General features: G+C 32.0%; 2 protein-coding genes across 4 annotated transcripts; one reads left to right on the forward strand and one right to left on the reverse strand.

Annotated features, from left to right (window-relative positions):
- The first annotated feature begins 1,956 nt into the window (after positions 1-1,956).
- LOC145000697 (regulator of nonsense transcripts 1 homolog) lies at positions 1,957-9,044 on the forward strand. Its single transcript, XM_078959959.1, has 28 exons — positions 1,957-2,734; positions 2,836-3,258; positions 3,339-3,389; positions 3,468-3,560; positions 3,676-3,771; positions 3,871-3,921; positions 4,042-4,160; positions 4,302-4,410; positions 4,527-4,649; positions 4,732-4,803; positions 4,913-4,984; positions 5,079-5,145; positions 5,230-5,372; positions 5,462-5,533; positions 5,649-5,777; positions 5,874-6,029; positions 6,118-6,231; positions 6,333-6,431; positions 6,505-6,582; positions 6,777-6,911; positions 7,011-7,085; positions 7,183-7,297; positions 7,395-7,738; positions 7,824-7,883; positions 7,960-8,031; positions 8,132-8,263; positions 8,365-8,466; positions 8,554-9,044. Exons 1-28 carry the CDS (start codon positions 2,162-2,164, stop codon positions 8,662-8,664), a joined length of 3,786 nt encoding a protein of 1,261 aa, XP_078816085.1. The 5' UTR covers positions 1,957-2,161; the 3' UTR covers positions 8,665-9,044.
- Positions 9,045-11,762: 2,718 nt separating this feature from the next.
- On the reverse strand, positions 11,763-17,573 carry LOC144999936 (lon protease homolog 2, peroxisomal-like). 3 transcript variants are annotated; one of them, XM_078959083.1, is made up of 17 exons: positions 17,344-17,573; positions 16,885-16,985; positions 16,536-16,635; positions 16,286-16,455; positions 15,744-15,835; positions 15,482-15,661; positions 15,316-15,399; positions 15,115-15,242; positions 14,179-14,380; positions 13,872-14,078; positions 13,562-13,692; positions 13,264-13,477; positions 12,862-13,191; positions 12,595-12,789; positions 12,264-12,509; positions 12,085-12,186; positions 11,763-11,982 (listed from the first exon to the last, which is right to left on the reverse strand). In XM_078959083.1, the coding sequence occupies exons 1-17, from the start codon at positions 17,439-17,441 to the stop codon at positions 11,899-11,901; spliced, it is 2,664 nt and encodes an 887-aa protein (XP_078815209.1). In that variant the 5' UTR covers positions 17,442-17,573; the 3' UTR covers positions 11,763-11,898. The 3 variants fall into 3 exon arrangements, with proteins under 3 accessions (XP_078815209.1, XP_078815210.1, XP_078815211.1); XM_078959084.1 differs by lacking the exons at positions 16,536-16,635; positions 16,885-16,985; positions 17,344-17,573 and having other exon boundaries at positions 15,744-15,853; positions 16,286-16,421; XM_078959085.1 differs by lacking the exons at positions 16,536-16,635; positions 16,885-16,985; positions 17,344-17,573 and having other exon boundaries at positions 15,744-15,881; positions 16,286-16,420.
- Positions 17,574-22,182: the final 4,609 nt, after the last annotated feature.

Below are 22,182 nucleotides of genomic sequence, written 5' to 3' on the forward strand. Positions count from 1 at the left end.
ATGAAGGGTAAATATGATATTAAGAAATTAAGCTGGGCAAATATGATATTTTGAAGTTTAAGAAGGCATATATGAAATTCTCCCAAAAAATTAAACGAGTCGAGCCCGAGCTTGGTGAGTTTTGGTTTAGTATCGACTCGGCTCATTTAAACACATAATCAATAGGGATTGGGACAAAAATCATATGAACAAATTCACGTTGTGGGCACTCCATGAGACAAAACAGTCGGGCCATCCCCCAACCGTCATGTTGTGGAGACCTGAATGCCACAACACGAGACCTCGGTTTCTCAACTTAACAGATTCAACTCTTAATCTGTCAAGCCACTCCTTCCAACTTTCCATAAACCTTCCTAGAGCCTAAAATATCACAAAGATCGATGATTTTTAGTAATGCATTTCCAATGCAAGTCTATAGCTCAAACCTAGGTTAAAATGGGAGAAAAAGCAAAAACTTTATGCATGGAGTCCAAACCACCATCAAACTTTAGATCTGAGACTTATGCTTATCAAAGGAATTCAATGATCCATAAAATTGCTAACTTTATGGATTCCATGTGTAACAATCCAAAAATCACAACAAATTTAAAAATTTCAAAACCAACCATGCATCAATATTGTTTACAAAAAGAATCATTGCTTTAAAAGCATTATTTCAAATCAGAGTTTTCCCAAGACCAGGAGACATAAACACAGGAAATTGTGTACGATCACGCTTTTGCCTTTTCATGATCCTCTGAAGTACGTGAAGCGATAAACTAAAAACTGTAAGCCAAATGTTAGTGAGTTCCCCCAAAGTACCAGCACACCATAACAAATAAGCATACAATCTAAGCAGCCAACTTGAACTGCATCATAAGGCCTACATCATATCCAAACCGCTCTACGAGCCTTCAGCATGACTTGACACCTTACATGGCATACAACCTATCCAAACCGCTCCATGGGCCGCCGACCTGACTGGATCGCCTCGCAGGGCATACAACCTATCCGGTCGTCCCCGAGTGTCTTGGTCTACAACACGAAACATGACCGTCTCAACCTAACACAACATGTCGACATATGCAACCAATAAACATAAACACAAAGCCAACAAAAACTGATAATCATACGGATCTATTGAACAACTACAACTATCATACCACTATCTTGACCATGATAAATAATCTAGTGGGTCGGGATTAGTGCCTTCGACCCACGGGTACAGTGAGGATAACTCGTCTCTCAGTCTGAATGCAAGCTGAATAATTATCGGTCCCAAAAATCGACTCAACGATCGCCTAACCAAAACCAAAGAACCAAGGACCAAATCTTAATTAATCAGCTCAAAATACCTCAAATACCCCTATGTCAATTTGGTCAAAGGTCAAGGTCAACAAGTCAACTTGGTCCACTCAGTTGAGTACGCGGAGCATACTTAGCTCCTACACTGGACGTACTCATGCTTTGACCAGAGTCAGGCGATTGAACTTGTACGCGCGACGTACGCTGGGTTACGCACGACGTACAAACATAATTCCTTTTTTCTCAATAAGAGCTCAATGCATTAAGCTCTCACTTCCCAAGATCCAAGGCCAAAATACCATTAAGAGTCATAAAGTTTCAAACTTTATGACTTTGCATGCCCTTCATTAATATTTATGATTTTGATTTCGAATAAGCGGGATTTCAGGGTGGAGGTAGACTAGAAAGGCTAGATATTTCCGGGGCGAAGATGGGGAACAAATTTTTTTTTTGAAGGTAGGGGATACACTCTATGTCTTGTTTGCCCTCTTGACATCCAACAAACCCAACAAATGAAAAGCCGTTAAATGAAAAGCCGTTTGCCCTGATGACATCCAACAAATGAAAATTGGCAAAGAAAAATAATTTAAGCATATAATAATTATAACAATTGACACATGAAATTTGGCAACCATTTGAAAGGCGACTTATTAAAAAAAAAACCATTTGAAAGGCGACTTATTGAAAAAAAAAGCACGTAAACATTTGACATCACCTCTCTCTCTTTCCCTCGTACTTGAAGGCTGAAGCAGCGGATTATCTGCATTTCATAGAACCCCAATTAATCCTTACAAATCCTCAATCAATATCACTTCTCTCCATTTATCATCAGGAACCCATAATTTCTCTGATAATTCATTAATTCCCAGCAGAAACAATGGATTCACAGCCGAACAACCTCTACGACACCGCGTCTCAGCCGGACACCGGTCACGACGACGCCTATAGATTTCTGGAATTCAACACTCAAGGAGAAGAAGACTTCGATTACCCCGAGTTTCAAGAGCTCTCACAGCCAAATGCCATTCGATCTTCACCATCATCATCGGTATGGCCAACACCATCGGACTCAATCTCCGTCGACGCAACCGCGGCAGTCGATCATCATTCCGACAACAACGCTTCCCCTGTCTCAGAAACTTCGGCCAAGGGTGGTGGTGGTAGGAGGAATAATAATCATAATAATCACCTTAACAATCATAACAATGATAACAATAATCAGGCATCTGCGGTTGATGCCCTAGCTGCGGGGATGAGCGGCTTGAATTTTGAAGACACGGGAGACGATGAAGGTTATGAGTACGCAAAGGGGGATTTCATGGAACATGCATGTAGGTATTGCGGGGTGCAGAATCCGGCGTGTGTTGTGAGGTGTAACGTTCCCTCGTGTCGTAAGTGGTTCTGTAACTCGAGAGGGAATACTTCTGGCTCTCACATTGTTAATCATTTGGTAAGTCGTAATATCATATGTTCATCTCTTTCTTATTTACATTGATCATGCTTTACGATGCGAAGTTTGTAATCTTCTTTTTTATTTTTTATTTTTTTTAGGTTCGAGCTAAACACAAAGAAGTATGTCTCCATAAAGACAGTCCTCTAGGGGAGACAATTCTCGAATGCTACAATTGTGGCTGCAGAAATGTTTTCCTTCTGGGATTTATTTCAGCCAAGACAGAGAGTGTTGTTGTTCTTCTTTGCAGGGAGCCTTGTCTGAATGTGAATGCTTTGAAAGACATGAATTGGGACTTGAGTCAATGGTGTCCCCTTATTGATGACAGATGTTTCTTACAGTGGCTTGTTAAGGTTCCATCTGAAACAGAGCAGCTACGAGCAAGACAGATCAGTGCTCAGCAAATTAACAAAGTAGAAGAACTTTGGAAGACAAATCCTGATGCAAGTTTGGAAGATCTTGAGAAACCTGGTGTAGATGATGAACCTCAGCCTGTAGTCTTAAAGTATGAAGATGCTTATCAGGTTCTAAAAACATTTTAAAGTATTCACCTTCTTCATGCATTGTTCCAATTCAGTCATCACACTTTAATGTTGCATTGCAGTATCAAAATGTGTTTGCCCCACTTATCAAGCTTGAAGCTGACTATGATAAAGTAAGCAGTATTTCTATTCTTCTTGGTGCAACTGCAACCTTTCTTTCGTTTTGAATTGTTGTATATATTGCTTGACAGATGATGAAAGAATCTCAAAGTAAAGACAATCTCACGATTCGTTGGGATATTGGTCTTAATAAGAAGCGCGTTGCGTATTTTGTTTTCCCAAAGGTGCTTCATTTTCTTGATTCACATTTACATCATCAAGTTTATCTTTTTAAGATTATCATCTCATTAACCTTCAGTTTGATATAACTATAAGTCCAAGTATTTAAAAAAACTGTAGGAAGACAATGAATTACGCCTTGTACCTGGTGATGAATTACGTCTCAGGTATTCAGGGGATGCAGCACATCCAGCCTGGCAGTCAGTTGGACATGTGGTACTGGTTTCTTGACTATGTATTCATTATTATTATTATTTTTTTTAGTTTTCCATGTTAAGATTTTAAAATCCAATAATTGGGTTTTTGTTGGTTTAGATAAAGCTAACTGCACAAGAAGAGGTAGCACTTGAGCTTCGTGTAAGCCAGGTATTATCAACATCATCATGAATCCTGATAACTTATGATTCTTTTTTTTTTTTTTTTTTTTTTTCTATTTGACTATTTGAGCACTACTTATTAGGGTATTTAACTATTTATTATCTGTAGGGAGTTCCTTGTGATGTGAATCATGGTTTTAGTGTTGACTTTGTATGGAAGAGCACAAGTTTTGACCGGATGCAAGGGGCTATGAAAACTTTTGCAGTTGATGAAACAAGTGTTAGCGGGTGGGTTGTATCATGCATCATACATCATGCCATTATGCATATCAGGATATGAATGTTGTATGCATTTATAAAGGGCTTTAAATATGTTCCTTTTTTGAGTCAGACATTTCATCGAACACTTGGTGTGCACCAAATTTACAGGTATATCTACCATCACCTGTTAGGACATGAGGTTGAGGTTCAAATGGTGCGTAATGCATTGCCACGTCGTTTTGGTGCCCCTGGTCTTCCTGAGCTTAATGCATCTCAAGTAGGTTTTGTTTCTTGCATATTTTTACTTTTTACATGTTTGATTTTGTTGAACCAATGGGTTGTATTATTATCATTATTATTATTGTTATATAACAAATTAACAATTAAAAATAGGTTTTTGCTGTAAAAAGTGTTCTTCAAAGGCCAATAAGTTTGATTCAAGGGCCACCAGGGACGGGTAAAACCGTCACTTCTGCTGCAATTGTTTATCATATGGCTAAACAAGGCCAAGGACAGGTACATATTTCTTGCATGTTTTTCATATGGAAAATATGAAATAGTGGCATAATGGCATAATGGTAATTTAACTTAAAATCAGGTTCTGGTATGTGCTCCAAGCAATGTGGCTGTAGACCAACTTGCAGAAAAGATAAGTGCCACTGGTTTAAAGGTAACAATGTTTTGTTTGTTTATTATTGAGTATATAAATTATAAGGTATACAGAGTTTCTATTTGTTTATCATTATTTATGCTGATATTTATTATTTTGTTATAAATAGGTTGTAAGGCTGTGTGCAAAATCAAGGGAAGCTGTGAGTTCACCTGTTGAGCATTTGACACTTCATTATCAGGTTTTATTTTTTCTTTTCTTTTTATAATGTTGTAAGTTTTATTACACGTTTATGAATTTTAATACTATTTGAATTCTATATGTTTTAATTTAAGGTTCGCCATCTTGATACATCTGAAAAGAGTGAACTCCACAAGCTTCAACAATTGAAAGATGAACAAGGTTAGATTTATGAATTTATATTAACCTGGAATTGGGATGATGGATTTTTCTTTTTATTTTTTTTTATTTTTATAATTTATACAGGAGAGTTATCTAGCAGTGATGAGAAGAAATATAAAGCACTAAAACGGGCTACAGAAAGGGAGATATCTCAGAGTGCTGATGTCATCTGTTGCACATGTGTTGGTGCAGGGGACCCACGCTTGGCAAATTTTAGATTCCGCCAGGTTTATTTTTTTATAAATTGAACCAAAACAAGTTAAATTAAAAACAAATATAAATTTTCTCAATGTAAATGAACTTATATCATATGTAGGTGCTTATTGATGAATCTACTCAATCCACAGAGCCTGAGTGTCTTATACCTCTTGTTCTTGGGGCAAAACAGGTATATATTATATATAATTATACATAGCTACAAATTTTATATAAATTCTACAATGAAACTCTTGAAAATATATATATATATATATATATATATATATATAATTTGTTTGTACTAGGTTATCCTTGTTGGCGATCATTGTCAGCTTGGTCCAGTCATCATGTGCAAGAAAGCAGCTCGTGCTGGATTAGCTCAGTCTCTATTTGAAAGACTTGTGCTTCTTGGTGTAAAACCAATTAGATTACAGGTTTTAAAAAAATAATAGTGACAAGGGCAAATACGTCTTTTTACAAAACAAAAAAAAATATTGACTTGTTTTTTTTTGCTATCTGAAAATTTTCAGGTCCAATATCGTATGCATCCATGTCTTTCAGAATTCCCTTCGAATAATTTTTACGAAGGTACCCTTCAAAATGGAGTGACCATAAACGAAAGGCAATCAACAGGCATTGATTTTCCATGGCCTGTCCCAAATCGCCCCATGTTTTTTTATGTCCAGGTATGCGTGACAAGGGCAAAATGGTCTTAAAAGTTAAATCTTAATGTTCTTTTATGTATGAGTTCACTAATTTAATTTTTATTGTAAGATGGGACAAGAAGAAATAAGTGCTAGTGGGACATCCTATCTTAACAGAACAGAGGCTGCAAATGTTGAAAAAATAGTCACTACTTTTTTAAAAAGTGGGGTTGTTCCAAGTCAGGTATTTATATATATTATTTTATAAAAAAAAGAAAAAAAAAACTGGCACTGATAGGCTATAATTAATTTATTATTATACATTTATACTTAAATATTATGTAGATAGGGGTTATAACACCATACGAAGGCCAGCGTGCATATATTGTTAATTACATGTCAAGAAACGGTGCACTTAGGCAGCAGCTTTACAAGGACATTGAGGTAATTTCACATTTTTCTTTTCTCATTTTTTCATAAATTCATACAATTTATGAGCTTCATCGCGTATACTCAGGTTGCAAGTGTGGATTCATTCCAAGGGAGGGAAAAAGATTACATTATATTGTCATGTGTCAGAAGTAATGAACATCAGGTTGGTTAATAATACATTTTGCAAGAAATAACAACATACTTTACTCTTTGTATCAATATAGACAATATACTTTATTTTTTACCCATAATAGCACAACACATACAGTTTTTACTACACATTTCTCTGATCTGTATTTAGTTTAGGGTTTAGGGTTTATAATGAGATTTTAATTATGGTTTGTTTGTGTGTTTTAGGGTATTGGGTTTCTGAATGATCCACGTAGGCTTAATGTTGCACTCACTCGTGCTCGATATGGAATTGTGATTCTTGGAAATCCAAAAGTTCTTAGTAAACAACCATTATGGAATGGCTTACTCACGCACTATAAGGTCATATCTATGAAAAGACAATAATACCCTTCCCCCAATTAAACAAAAAAAAAAAAAAGATCTCATCATTTTCGTCTTTTGCTTTTATGTTGAGACCAGGAGCATGAGTGTTTGGTGGAAGGACCTCTTAACAACTTGAAGCAAAGTATGGTTCAATTTCAAAAACCAAAAAAAGTAATGATATTTTATCATAATAATAAATTCATAATTCATTGTTGTTTTTTTTGTATATTAAGAAAAACATTTACTAGTTAATTTTCATTTGATTCAGGTATACAACGAGCGGAGGTTTTTCTTTGGTGGTGGGCCCATTGTACCTACCGATAGCTTCGGTTCTGTTGCCTCAACAAATTTCAATGCTGACAGAAGAAATGGTCGTTCTAGAGGTCATAAATCATATTCCCTCAAATTGCTATTATGGGTAAAACAAATAAAGGACATTGCTTATAATAGTTAAAAGAGTAAATTACATTGTTATATTAGGTTCATACATGCCACCCGGGGCTCCAAATGGTGCTCATAAATCCGGTCTGCATTATCCGATTCCCCGTGTGCCGCCGCCTTATGGTGGTCCTCAGCCTTACGCCATACCAACACGCGGTGCAATTCATGGACCCGTTGGCGGCGTTTCTCATGTCCCGCCGCCAGGGAACCGGGGTTTCACTGGCGGTGGAGGTGGCCATCTGCCACATCAGCAGCAAGGCTCAGGCTCAGGCTCATGCTCACAGCAAGCGATAGGGTCTGCTTTTAACTTTCCTTCAATGGAAAATCCAAATAGTCAACCATCCCCTGGTGGTCCGTTATCTCAGCCTGGATATGTTTCTAATGTCAGTATTTTTTTTTTAATTTACCATTTTGCCCTTTGTTTCTTTAGAATTTTTTTATATATTGAAAATTTGGTGCATTTGGTAGATGACTCAGGGGCAAAGCCAGACATATCGTGATGGGTTTTCTGTTGGGGGGATGTCGCAGGTAAGTAATTATTCAGGTTTATAAAAATTAAATACAAAATTATAAATATTAAAAGGAAAAAGGAAAAATGAAACAGGATTTCTTGGGGGATGATTTCAAAAGCCAAGGATCACATGTGGCGTATAATGTTGCTGATTTTTCCACACAAGTAAGTGTCATTACTCATTACTCATAACATTTCACACAAATTCGATGAATAATTATTATTTTTGTATTTTCATATAAAAAATAATATAATAATATTTCAGGGTTCTCAAGGTGGATATGGTGTTGAGTACGTGACTCCAGCCACCCAAGGTGGTTTTCCGGGTAATTTTTTAAATCAAAATTCGCAAGCTGGATTTTCTCGATTTGGTAGTGGGAATGATTTCATGTCTCAGGTTTGTTATATTGCTAGAAATAACAACCTACTTTTATTTACTTAACTTGGAATTTAAAAAAAAAAAAAAAAAAAAGTATTTAGATTATGTTGTATTTACAGGACTACATGTTTACACAAGTTGGATTTAAGGATCCATCACAAGATGATTCTTCACAGAGCCACTTCACTTCAGCAGCCACCACCACTTCTCTTCAGACACAGGTCAATCTTTTATCGCATCTTACTTTTATCGTATTTTATTTTTTAATTTTTTTTATTATTAATAAACAAATGAAGTGGTTGGTGCAGGGTGTGATGAACATGAATCATGTATACTCGTCCCAGGGTTTTACACATTACAACTCCCAACCCATAAACATGCCACCTCAGCATCAGGGACAGGGACACTACAACAGTTAAGAGGAGGTCATGTGATATGAAAGAGTTTGTGAATAATGGATATGGATTGATCCGTTAATGACTCGTGGCAAATGCCGAATATAACCCTAAAAGGGATTTGAAACCAGAGGCATGATAGTCATGTTGGTGGTGATGTGGCTGATGATATTCTTCTGTACTGGGAGGGATGCTTTCGGGATTTTCTCGTAGTGGAGTGGATGATGGTATTTTACGAGATATATGTGGTAGTCAGTATGTAATATGTTATGTGCACTGTGTGTGATTTTAGTAATTTTAGTATGTTGATGTCATGATGGTTTTGCTATCAATATATGACAAAAAGAAAAAGGGTTTGAATGTTTTTTCTTCTTTTTGATGGAATCTTGTAGTTTTTATTGCAAGTTAATCATTTTGTTTGTCATAATGTAATAATTATTCAAGTATGTGGGAGTCATGAGCTAAATATAAGTCTTGTTGGCATTGTAAGAATGATCACGAGACTACTGAATGTTTGAATGTTAAAAGTTGCAGAATAAAGAAAAAAGGAATGCCACAAATAGATCAAAGGGTAATGATAATTCTGTAAATTTGTGGTAATAATTTGCATGTGTTCTCACAAAGATTGATAGTTCCTATGCAAAATTAAAGGTGTTTACTAGTTTTGATAGTTCTCGATGGAGAGGTGTTCAACTATTTTTGAACCATTTTGCAATGCTAAGTGAGTTTGTCGTTTTGATAGTTCCCAATGCAACATTAAAGGTGTTGTTACTACCTGTTTAAAAAATATTCGATGACATGACTGGAACTTTAATCGATGTTTGGTATATTCCTATGATGAAAGAGAAATCTCATCTGTTTAGAGCGTTTTTTTTTACGACTAGGGTTGCATATATTCAAATGAAGATGATGTTTTGAAGACCACAAAAGGTTCACGAGTTTGATTAAAGCTGATTTAAGGAAGACCGATGGTCTTTATTATGTTAAAGGCATTACCATTAGAGGTTATTCTAAAGTTGCAATTTTTAATAACCTCTCTCCTAGTTCACATGTCAAACCTCTCTCCTAGTGACTTCCATTATGTTCTAAAACCTTTCAATGTCTTTTAGGGTGGACATTCAACAACCCAATTTTCTCAATGTTGATTTCTACATCCAAGATTCGTATTCAAGTATAAATCTTTAAGGACTTTTGGCTTATTTTTCATTTCCATTGAAGGTTGAAGGTTTATCTTGCTGAAGCTTGGTTTAGGATTGACGTGGAGTTTGTTAATGATGTTCCTAAACCCTATTTATGCATGGAAGTATGTTAATGATCTAGTGCAATCTTTTTATGAGAACTGTTGTATATTCTACTCTGTAGCTTTTGAATTTAGTTTCGTTATACACAACTTTTATTCTACAGTTGCTGCATGATCTATTCTACTGTAATAAATGAAGGTTTGTTTGCCACATGTCATCTTCTCCTTCATTTGGACACTTGGTATTTTCTAAAATTTTTAAATTTTCTATCTTCCACTTGTTTTTTTATTGTATTTTTCATTTTATTAATGTCATAAAAACCCTCAAGTTTACAAGATTTTGTCGGTTTTGCCCAAAGTTGAATTTTATGTCCGTTTTTACCCTAACATTTTCGAAAAAAGTTCGGTTTTACACTTTTACCAGTAATAACAGGTTTTCCAGGTTACCATTATATTAAATTCGCAAAAAAAAAACTCTTAAGTTTACCCTTTTTTGTGTTAATTTTTTTACACTTTTACCCTAAGTATTATTTTCATAATATACGTATTCTTGTAGAAAAATCATATTTATATACGAAAAAAATGTTTAGTTAAATATTGTATTTATATTTTTTTTAATGTTATATATATATATATATATATATATATATATATATATATATATATATATATATATGTCTGTTTGTTTGTGTGTGTGTGTGTGTTTGCAAGGTTATACAATTTAAAAAGATAAATAATATTTTTAGAATTATGAATACGTGTTTTATAGATATAGTTTTTAGAAGTATAAATACATATTTTTACATTATTATATATAAATATGTATATATACTTCTAAAAATATATTTATACTTAAAAAAAACATATATCAAAATACATATTTACACTTCTAAGATTATATGTATATACTTATATAAACATGTTTATGATTCAACAAATTTTTTTTTATTTTTTTTTATTTTTTTTATTGACATGTATATTTTTAAATGCATAAAAATATGTACTTGTAGTTCTAAAAACATATTAATTTGCGTTTTTTTAACATCTTAAATTGTTTATCCAAGAAAAAACCATACACACATACACACACACACACACACACATATATATATATATATATATATATATATATATATATATATGAAGAAATAACATTAAAAAAAATGTAAATACAATACTTAATTAATTTTTTTTTGTATATAAATATAAATTTTCTGGATGAATACATATAATATGAAAAAAAAAATACAAAGGGTAAAAGTGTAAAAAAAATATAAACTTAAGGGTAAAAACGTAAAAAACTATAAACTTAAGGGTTTTTTTTGCGAAACTAATATAATGGTAACCTGTTATCACCGGTAAAAGGGTAAAACCGAACATTTTTTGGAAAATATTAGGTAAAAACGGACATAAAATTCAACTTTGGGCAAAACCGACAAAACCCTGAAAACTTGAGGGGTTTTATGACATTAGCCCAATTAAAATTCCACATTTAATCTGTAATTTAATATATATGTAAAATATTTATTAGAAAGAGTTTTATATATGTAATGTATTCTATCCATTAAAGTTTCATTAGTTTTAATAATTCAATTTTTTTTCATTTTTCTTATAAATTCAAACTTTTCAAATTATTAAAATTTCATATTTTTTTTTTAATTAAACCCATATAATACATGGGTCTCACACCTACTTTTATAATAAAATCCAAAAATATAATCTAATGAGGTATTAGATGATAGTCAGGACTAATTTTTCAATCGGGAACATTTCTAAATATTAGGGCTTTTAGAATTTGGATAAGATTCATTATAAAGCCGATTAAATATGTTTTCTTTCATCATTCATCAACACAATACTTAACAAGACAAAAAAAAGAGTCTTTTAACAAAGATTACAACTCTTTGTGATTAAAAAATTAGATGTTTTTTACACATTCATGAGAAAGAAAACAATTCAAGATTGTAGAAAAGAAAACAATAATATAACATGTGTTAGATAAAAATGGCCTTCTTTCTTTATAACTTGGAATGATGTTTCCATGGACACCCACCTTCAAAAGCATGTTGAAGCACATCCTCCATCCTCTTTGCAAGTAGTATCTACACACCAAAAATCATTAATACATCATCCTTCGAATTATATCATTCTACTTTCATCTCTATAAAAAAAAAAGTAGCTTCTTATTTCATGTATTTATTTACCTCCAAACTTCCAAGAACAGCCGCCGGGACTTCAACCAAATCTTTCAAATTTCTTTCCGGCATAATCACTCTCTTAATCCCATACCGGTGAGCCGCCAACACCTATTTAAAACTTTCACAGTATATAACTATAAACTTCCCAAAATATCAATCTCCTTACGTAAAATGACGAAACTAACCTTATCCTTGATACCCCCAACTGGTAAAACAAGACCCCGTAAGGTCATTTCACCTGTCATTGCGGTATCTGGTCTTACCCTTCTTCGACTAAAAAGTGAAACCAATGAAGTGACAAGTGTCACGCCAGCTGACGGTCCATCTTTTGGCACTGCCCCTGCTGGAAAATGTATATGGACATCTCGACCTTCTAGAAGATTCTTTTCTTCTTCACTAACTAAATCAAGTTCATTTGCCCTAGCTCTTACCTGAATTTTTTTTTCTTTGCCATGTCAGCATCAAATTCCACATCAGCAGAAAAAAAAAAAAAACGACACCATCCATTTTCCGTACCCATGTCAATGCTATTTGAGCTGACTCTTTGATGACATCACCGAGTTGACCGGTGAGGTGGAGATCGCCTTTTCCGGCGGTGGCAGTAGCCTCCACAAACTGGACTTCTCCACCAAAAGCTGTCCAAACTAAACCAACAGAAACTCCCGGAGTCACCACCCTCTCTGCAGCTTCTTTATCATCATACTTTGGAGGCTGCATTCAAACATCATCAAATGACCGTTTTACCCTTTCATGATTATTAACATACGTTCCTATATAACTTACCCCTAGTATTTTTTCAAGCATTTCTTCATCCACAATCAAGGGTGACATAATGGTGAAGACATTTGATATTTCATGATTATTAACATCACCACCCATTGCTATAACTTCCATTTCCACTTCTGCCCCTCCTCCTCCTTCAAGTCTAGTTTCCAACAATGGTGAAGAAATTCGGTTGAGTGGAACATTATTATTATTATTATTATTATCATTATTATGTTGATGTTCTGCAACTGTTACAGCTGCTGATCGAGCTATGGCAGCAAGGTTTCTTTCAAGATTCCTCACACCAGCTTCTCTTGTGTACCTTTCGATAACAAGTTTCACCATTTCCTACCATAATATATAAAATTAAATTCTATATCATCAGATAAACTATTTATTATTATTAGAATAATTGCGTACCTCGGGAAATTTTAGGAAATCGGAAGTCAAGCCATGTTGATGAAGGACACGTGGAATTAAATGGCGCATTGCTATTCGAAGCTTTTCGTCAGATGTATATCCAGGAAGCTCGATTACTTCCATTCTGTCTAAAAGTGGCGGAGGAATTGGTTGTGCCCTATTTGCAGTCGCCACAAATATGACTTTTGATAGATCGAAAGGAACATTCAGATAGCTTTAAAGTTTATTATAAAAGTTTAAGGAATTACACATGGAAGTATATAAAGATTTGGTGAAAAATGGTTCGTGATTAGGATACTGATCATTGAATGATTTGTTTTGTTCGGGATCAAGAACTTCAAGAAGTGCTGATGCAGGATCGCCGCGAATGTCGGAACCCGTTTTATCGATTTCGTCTAGTAACATTACGGGATTGCAAACGGATACTTTCTGAAGTCAAAATTGAATTACGAAAGTCAAAGAAAGGGTAAATTATATTAAAAAAAAACATTATGTTTTGGGTAATTTTGTGGTTTAACCGTTTATACTTTGTTTTTTTTCCTATCAAACCGTACAACAATTTTCAAACCTAGTATTATAAAAAAAAATAAAAAAAAGAAATTTTTTACCTTTAATCCATCGATAAGGCGACCTGGCATGCTTCCAATGTATGTTCTTCTATGGCCTCTAATGTCAGCTTCATCTTTTACACCACCAAGAGATATTCTTATAAACTTCCTCCCAAGAGCAGCAGCTATTGATGATGCCAATGATGTTTTCCCGACACCTGGTGGGCCCACAAAGCATAATATCGGGCTTTTCGCATCCGGTTTCAGCTGCAATTCATCACAAAATGGAATGGAATAAGAAAGGGAATGGAATGGACAACTCCATTCCTTCCATGATTCCATTAGAAAAATGAAATGTTTTTCCAACCTTGCGAACAGCTAGATATTCGATAATCCTTTGTTTGACTTTGACTAAGCCATAGTGGTCACTATCAAGCCTTTCTTTTGCAGCTTTTAGGTCCAACTCAGCTTCTTCACTGGTTGTCTGCCATGGCAAATCAGCAAGAAGCTCAAGGTAAACACGTGAGCTGTTGTACCCTGGTTGCTGAGGTTGCATTTTTTTCAATCTCCTGATATAATAACATTTTACATAAATGTTAAAAAAAAATCATATTTATTTGTCAAGATTTTAAAAGAAACAACAACAATACTCGATATCCCATAATGAATGAGGTAAGACACAATCATAATTGGAAGAGGAATTTACATTTTTGGTCCCTGAGTATATCTGATTTTTTCAATTTTGGTACCAAAAGGTTTTCTCTTGCAATTTTGGTCCTTATTTGAGGTTTTTGTAACATTTTTGGTTCCTAATCAAAGTAAAATGACTACTTTTGGGACCAAGATTGCAAAAATCAGTTACAATCAAGGACCAAAATAGTCATTTTACTTGGAATAGGGATCAAAAACATTTATTTGTCAAGATTTTAAAAGAAACAACAACAATACTCAATATCCCATAATGAATGAGGTAAGACACAATCATATAATTGGAAGAGGAATTTACATTTTTGGTCCCTGATTATATCTGATTTTTTCAATTTTGGTCCTAATTTGAGGTTTTTGACTTTTTGTCATGTTTTTGGTTCCTATTCCAAGTAACATGACTATATTTTTTGGGAAAAATATTGCAAAAATCACTATAACCAAGGACCTAAAAGAGTCATTTTACTTGGAAGAATAGGGACCAAAAACTTTTCAAGAACCATAAATAAGGACCGAAATTGCAAAAATCAGCTATACTCAGGGACCAAAAATGTAATTTAGCCTCCATCTCAAGTGTTAATAAAAAGTAAAAACAAACCTTAATTCCCTTTGTGCATGTTTCCAAATATTTGAAGGCATTCCAGCATCTTGCATCTTTCTTTCAAGGGCTGCCACGTCATCATCTTCATCATCATTATCTCCAAGCTCTTCTTTAATAGCCCTCATCTGGTGTACATTCAAGAAAAAAATCATATTAAACAAAAATCCAAAAACATAAAAATAAAATCCAAAAACATACCTGTTGGCGTAAAAGATATTCCTTCTGTGTTTTTGACAGCTGTCCTTCAACCTTTTGTGTAATCTTTTCTGCCACACGAATAGACTGACACGTGTAATAATTTCATCAATTTCTACTATAAACTGTAAAGTTTCTAAAAATAAAATTATAAGTTTTTTTTTTTTACCTGTAAATGTCTATCAACTAATTCTGTGGCTTTTGAAAGCCTTACTTTTACATCAACAGAATCTAACATTGCCAGCTGTTCTTCAAAGCTTATCTCAAAGCTTGCAACAAATATGTCTGCCAGTTTGTGCACAGGGACAGTTTCTAGAAGAACTTTAGTTCTCCCTCCAGTTTTTTGTTTCTAAAAATGAAATTTTGAAAAAAAAAAAAAGTTACAATATTACTTTTAATAAAATAAGAATGAGAATAGTGACTGTTTATACCTGTTCAAGAACAGAAATAAGCTCCATGGCAATTTGTTTAAACTGTCTAGACAATACTATGAAGTCTGTGTCTTGTTCTACTTGCTCCATTTCTAATTAAGATTAGAAAACTGTAGCAACTCAGCATCTTGAAAGACCCTAAATGATATAAACTTTGAAATTTAACATATTTATACTCCATTTCATGTTTATTTTAATAGTTAAATAGCTCAATTATCAATGATCAAAACTTCAACTCATTGGCATAATGCTTCTTCAATCTTCACGCATGAATGGATAAATGATGTTGTTGTATAAACAAAGATTCTTTCTTTTTTGAACTAACTGAACTATTTGAATATGAAAAAATGACGATTCTACCCTTCTGTATAGACAAAGGTTGTTTCTTTTTTGTATTGAATGAACTGTTTGACTTTATTTCAAATAGCATGAAATCCAAATCTTTTCACTTCATTCAAATAGCATGAAATCCATAAAGTAAACATGGTGAATGTGAATCTACATAGAGATTGAAAAGGAATGATGTGGTTTTGATGGTATACCAGCTTTTGTCATATCAATAGGAGAGATTCTTGCAGTGGTGTAAGTTCCTCTTGTGTTGAGTTCCTCAACACTAAATCTGCTTAATCCTTCAAGAACAACTATGTATGTAACCCTACCACTTGGTTTCTCAACTCCTCTTGATAGATGTAATGCACGAGCAGCAACACCCCTTACATCAAACATAAAGTCATAAAGACAAAGAATTTTATCATAAATTGCTTATAAAATAGCTATATTGACAAAATATACCTTGTATGCCAGTAGGGTTCTTGTTGACTTTTCCCATCAAGCTTGTGAGAATCTGATAAACCTTGTTGATTCTTGAAGCTTTTATCACCCAAATCAGCCCCTATACTCAACAGGGTCAATGTTACTTTCTGTGTATATCTTTTTCAGATGTATCTTGATGACATGTATATTGATGACATGGGAATTGGGTATAGTAGTTGTTAACTTGTTATTGTTGTAATAATTAATGATCATTTATTAAAGAATGACTATAGTTCTTAAATGATTGAAGAATAGGAAAGTGACCCTAACAAAATTATCATTTTAACTCAAAAGGAAAAGATGGAGTCATAATGAAATAAATCATCACCTTGAGTCACCATGGAACCCTCTGCAACATCTCGAACAGGTAGAATGCCAATCAATCCTTTCTCCTCCCTCTGCCATAGTTCTTCTTCCACTAATTTCACACTGCATCAATGGAAACACCAATCAATCACTTTGAGAACACCCCACAAACACTATTTGAATGCAATTTTAGTATAAAATTAGCTTATTTAAATGAGAATAATATTAAATAATTAAAAGCATCAGCTCAATTTGAACTCCTTAGACTATATGAAACAACAAACTTCCAACAATATTATTCAAATTACAGATAAAACCATCAAATTGTTGAACCTAGAAATGGTAGGGCGTTTAGAAACCCAAAATCGATCACAACTTGTCATGATGATTCATTTGCTACAATGAATTCAAATGAATTAAAAATAAAAGTTGATAGGATCATCATGTTAAAATCTATCAAAAGAAGCTACAATTACATTACCTGCTCGGAGACGTGCATTGAATTCGAATGATTGCGCCCGGCAACAATACCTTGTTCCTGAACGGAAGAATCCCAATTCGGCTCGGAAGTTCCACCATCAAAGAGCACCTGAGAATATGTGTTACTTCGATCCTTGAGTAGGTTTATGCGCGCAACCCTGAGAGTACATATATTACACAGAATTGAGAAGAATTTTGAGAGGTGAAGATGAAAGATGAGTCAGATCGTGACAGCTTTTCGGTTGGTTTGATTTTTCATTTTTTCTATTCAATTATTGGGTTGCAAAAGTTGGTATACAATTACAAATTGAATTGAAATTTATTATTTTCGGTTTATTGTAATTTCAAAAAAAAAAAAAATTCTTGATTAAATATATAAAATGACCACAAAGATTTAAATAATTAGACAATTTGTATTTTTTATGAGAGAAAGATAAAAATAATGATTTTTCTAATCACCTTTTAAAACTAGCTAAAAATTAAGAAAATTCCATTTTAATTGATAGCCAAAATCTAGGTATTATATGAGTTAATTTATAAAAAAAGAAAGATATAAAGGTCAAAATATTTGAAAACTTTGAATATATAAGAAAAAAAAAACAATGAATTATTATAATGGAAATATTTTTTATCTTTTAAATTTAAATAAATAATTTAAATAAATAAAAGAAATTAATGAGCTTTAATTTTATGGATTTTGAAATTAAAAGGTAAGTTTATTAATGAAAAATTAAAAATTGATATCCATTTATTACTATATTTATTGCAATTATTAAATTAAAATATTATATGAAATTTAATAAAATAAAAAATCTCATAAAATGATATATGAAAAAAAAAATTCAAAATAACTACAAAATGATATTTGACAAATTGAATGAGAATATAACAAATAACCAAAAAAAAAACTTTAACTTATTAGAGAGGATATCACAAATCATATTTACGATTTCAATAAATAGACTGTTATTTCATAACCCGTCTATTATTTAGTTGTTTATTAGCCCAAAATATTTAAATCCTAAGAAATGTCCACCTTATTTTTTCAATTTCAAAGCTTAGAGAAATGTTTTTGTGGTGGAAGACAAATCACCTATTAAAAAAAATTCCTTTTTATTCAATGAAAATTTATCATATTGATTGAAACCTAGTAGTAATTTGTAATTATTATGTTCGATTTATGAAAAAATTAATAGACAAAATGTATAAGACCATGTGACGATTGTACAAGTTTTTAATAATATATTGTGTATTAAAGAGTTGTACAATTTGTACAAACATAGATGATCATGCCATTTGTAATTTTATCACTTAAACACTTCAATTGTTTATGCATTAAAGCCTTCTACTACAATACATGGGCAAAGTAATACAAGAGCAATGCTATTCATATACCCTTATATGTCATCTCCATATCGTCCTATAAACCATTCTATATGTGTCTAACTATTTAACAAAAATAGGTGCAAGCTTGTAAAATATGTAAAATTACATAAAATTACATAAAAGATAATTATGTTTAAGGTAGATAATAGATATAGGATTTGTTAAATACATCATATTGATTGTGTTATAATAGACAAATAGGTTTTTCATTAAACGTTTATATATGTTAGAATCTTTCATTTCTCCATAAATGTTCTATAAAGTTAATATAAGAATCCACATATATTTACATACACGATGATTATTTATATGTGAACTTAAACAAAACAATTGCTTTTATTCATCATTCACATGATAACAATCATACTGTACAATAAACTTATAGCAATTTTTTGTTGTACATGGTAATTATTCTCATGAATGATAAATTTCAAAGACTGTCATTTTATAATAATCTCATGAATAAAAATAGATATATGACTATTGTGAAAGTAAAATAAAGTTGTAACGTAATAACATATACATATGGATATCCAACTGATAAAACTTAAAACTTCTTTTATATTTATTTGTTTTTTAGTAAAAATAAAAGTGTTGAAAAATATATAAAAAATACAAGATAAAAATTATTTCAAGATAAAAAAAAAAAGATTGCATAAACCCGATTTTACTAATCAATACACACAAACAATTGTTTTTTTTTTTTTTTTTTTTTGGTTACAATTTTCTATATCACATAGTAACTTAAATTCGATTGTAAGCATAAATTTCTATAATAATTATATTTATTATATACTAATTAATTAATTTAATATATTATCGAACGTAGTAGCCTAGTAGCCAGGTGTTATGTGGAATTGTGGATATTGGATATGTACAAATAAATGAAGGAAATGAGCATCTCACAAATTGGATAAATTCCTTATCCCTCATCTTGTACATATACATGGTGTATAAATTCCCAATAATACAAATATTAAATATATTTTCTTGTAAGCTATTATCAACTGTACAATATACGCGATATCACAAAATCAATGAGTAACCGTGCCTATATATGATAAAGAATTAGCAAGACTAAACATGAAACTATATATATATATATATATATATATATATATATATATATATATATATATATATATATATATATATATATATATATATATATATATATATATATATATATATATATAAAAACTATCATATTGTGGTAATAGTTAAACTGATGGCACATCTAAAATCTCTTTGCATTAGGACTTGTAGTTTGGAACTTTGTTAGTGGCGCAAAGTTGAGGTTGGATTATTAAAGGTTCATATTTATCATTGTAATTATCGACTACGTTAGTCTCCAAAAAAGGGAGATGGAAGCATGGAACCTTGAAATTAACTACAATTATCTTCGTATGAAACTTCCTGATTTGGCATGTTTGATTTTAAAACGTGTTTTAAGAATGGTGAATAATATGAACAAACCAACTTTAACAAACATTGGTAGGGATATTGTAAAGGCATAATGTTGCAACTTAACCAAACAAAATAAATTTTAAACAAAACTCAACACATATGTTGTTACGTAACAATCATCTTATGCAGTACAATTGTACCCGCAAGGGTCTTAATGCAAGAAAAATATTTATTAGAGCACCTCTAATATGATATCTTTTTATTGACAAAGCCTTTTCTTAATTGAATAAGTTGTTGAAAAGTTTTAATCGAAACCTAAATTTTGTCTTGAGTTCTTTTAATATGCTTAGAGCATACAAAGTAATATATATATATATATATATATATATATATATATATATATATATATATATATATATATATATATATATATATATATATAGTATTAAATATGAATTACAATTATTGTGTAATTGTATGACTATATTTTGACAATTAGATTAAAATTATTAATGGCTAAATTGATGTGGTATACGTATCATACATCACATATTAATAATACTTTATTACATAAAAATAAGGAAGTTGCTATTATTGAGGGAGTTACCTATCTTTTTTTTTTTTTTTTTTTTCAAATCTAACAAACTTAATCATTTTTTTGAAACGTTTGTATAATCATATAACCATGGACATGTATATAATCATATAACCATGGACATGTATATAACTCTTTCATTCTTAAAGAATATAACTCTATTATAGTGATTTTTTTATAATAACATTCTTAAAGAATAATCTTGTATATATTTTTCAATAATAATAATTTTCATCAAAATAACAATAGTTCTTATATTAAAGTTGATATTCTCTTGAGAATAATGTAAAAAGTAATAAACATTAGAATTTTTTCAAAGAACAAAATTTGTTAATGACCTTTAGCACAAAGATGGTCCACCTTCAACTTACAACATGATATGTCAACACATATACGACAGACATATAAGAAATCCTTTCTACACAACATGCCACTAACTAAGCTAGTCTACTTGCCTAACAACATGCTACAATACTACTACATCCTAACATACAGAGGGTATATATTATAATATATAGTATAGTGAGAAAACTCACTTGAACAGTTCTGAAGCTGCTAAGAAAGTGGATTTGCAAATAACTCAACCAATACACAATAATATGTAATATACTGTTATGGTTACTAACTATTAAGCATGAAAACTAATAATTAGTTCCTTCACAATCCCAAAAACTACTTTCATGGCTATAAAATAAGGACCAGTCAGTCAAGACAGTCGGAAGGTATGACCATTTCAAAATTTAGTTTTTTCTGAAATCCAACAACCATGCCAATGTGTCTATCCTAGACACCTTTTCCGTAAGTAGACCCATCAACACTTATAGGTTCATAACAACGATTATGAATATACTCAGTTATAGATAAGTATAACTTAGTTGTTCATATAACACTTTTGAAAACTGGTTATATTTGATATATATATATATATATATATATATATATATATATATATATATATATATGTGTGTGTGTGTGTGTGTGTGTGGTAAAATAATTATAAATCAATACAAAATCGCCGCCTTACATCATGCTTTGAAAAACATCATGGCTCACCATGATTTGTAAAGCTTGAGACTTGGCCTTACCGCCACACCACGCCTCATGCCATTTAGAACCTTGCTTTGGCTAAAACGTAATCTATTTCTCTTTCATTTTATATAAACACTATTTGATATTTTACGGTGAAAATGATCTTCTGAAATTTACAACGTCTTCATTTGACATCATATTTCATCGTTTTTTATACTCACGAGTTCGTATATTCGTTTACTACACCTTCGTATGGATTACTTTGGCTAAAAGCTATACATTTCCAATTAATTTCATAAAAAACGTTTTTATTAAATTATACTGCAAAGTGAAAACGGGATGTTACAACATTGCTAAGCTACCTTCTTCTAAAAGTTAATGTAATGCCCGCATTTCTCTTGAAGATGTAATTTTTTTTTTGGT

Source organism: Lactuca saligna, chromosome 6 (assembly GCF_052625555.1).
Source record: "Lactuca saligna cultivar CGN05327 chromosome 6, ASM5262555v1, whole genome shotgun sequence".
NCBI classification, from domain to species: Eukaryota; Viridiplantae; Streptophyta; class Magnoliopsida; order Asterales; family Asteraceae; genus Lactuca; species Lactuca saligna.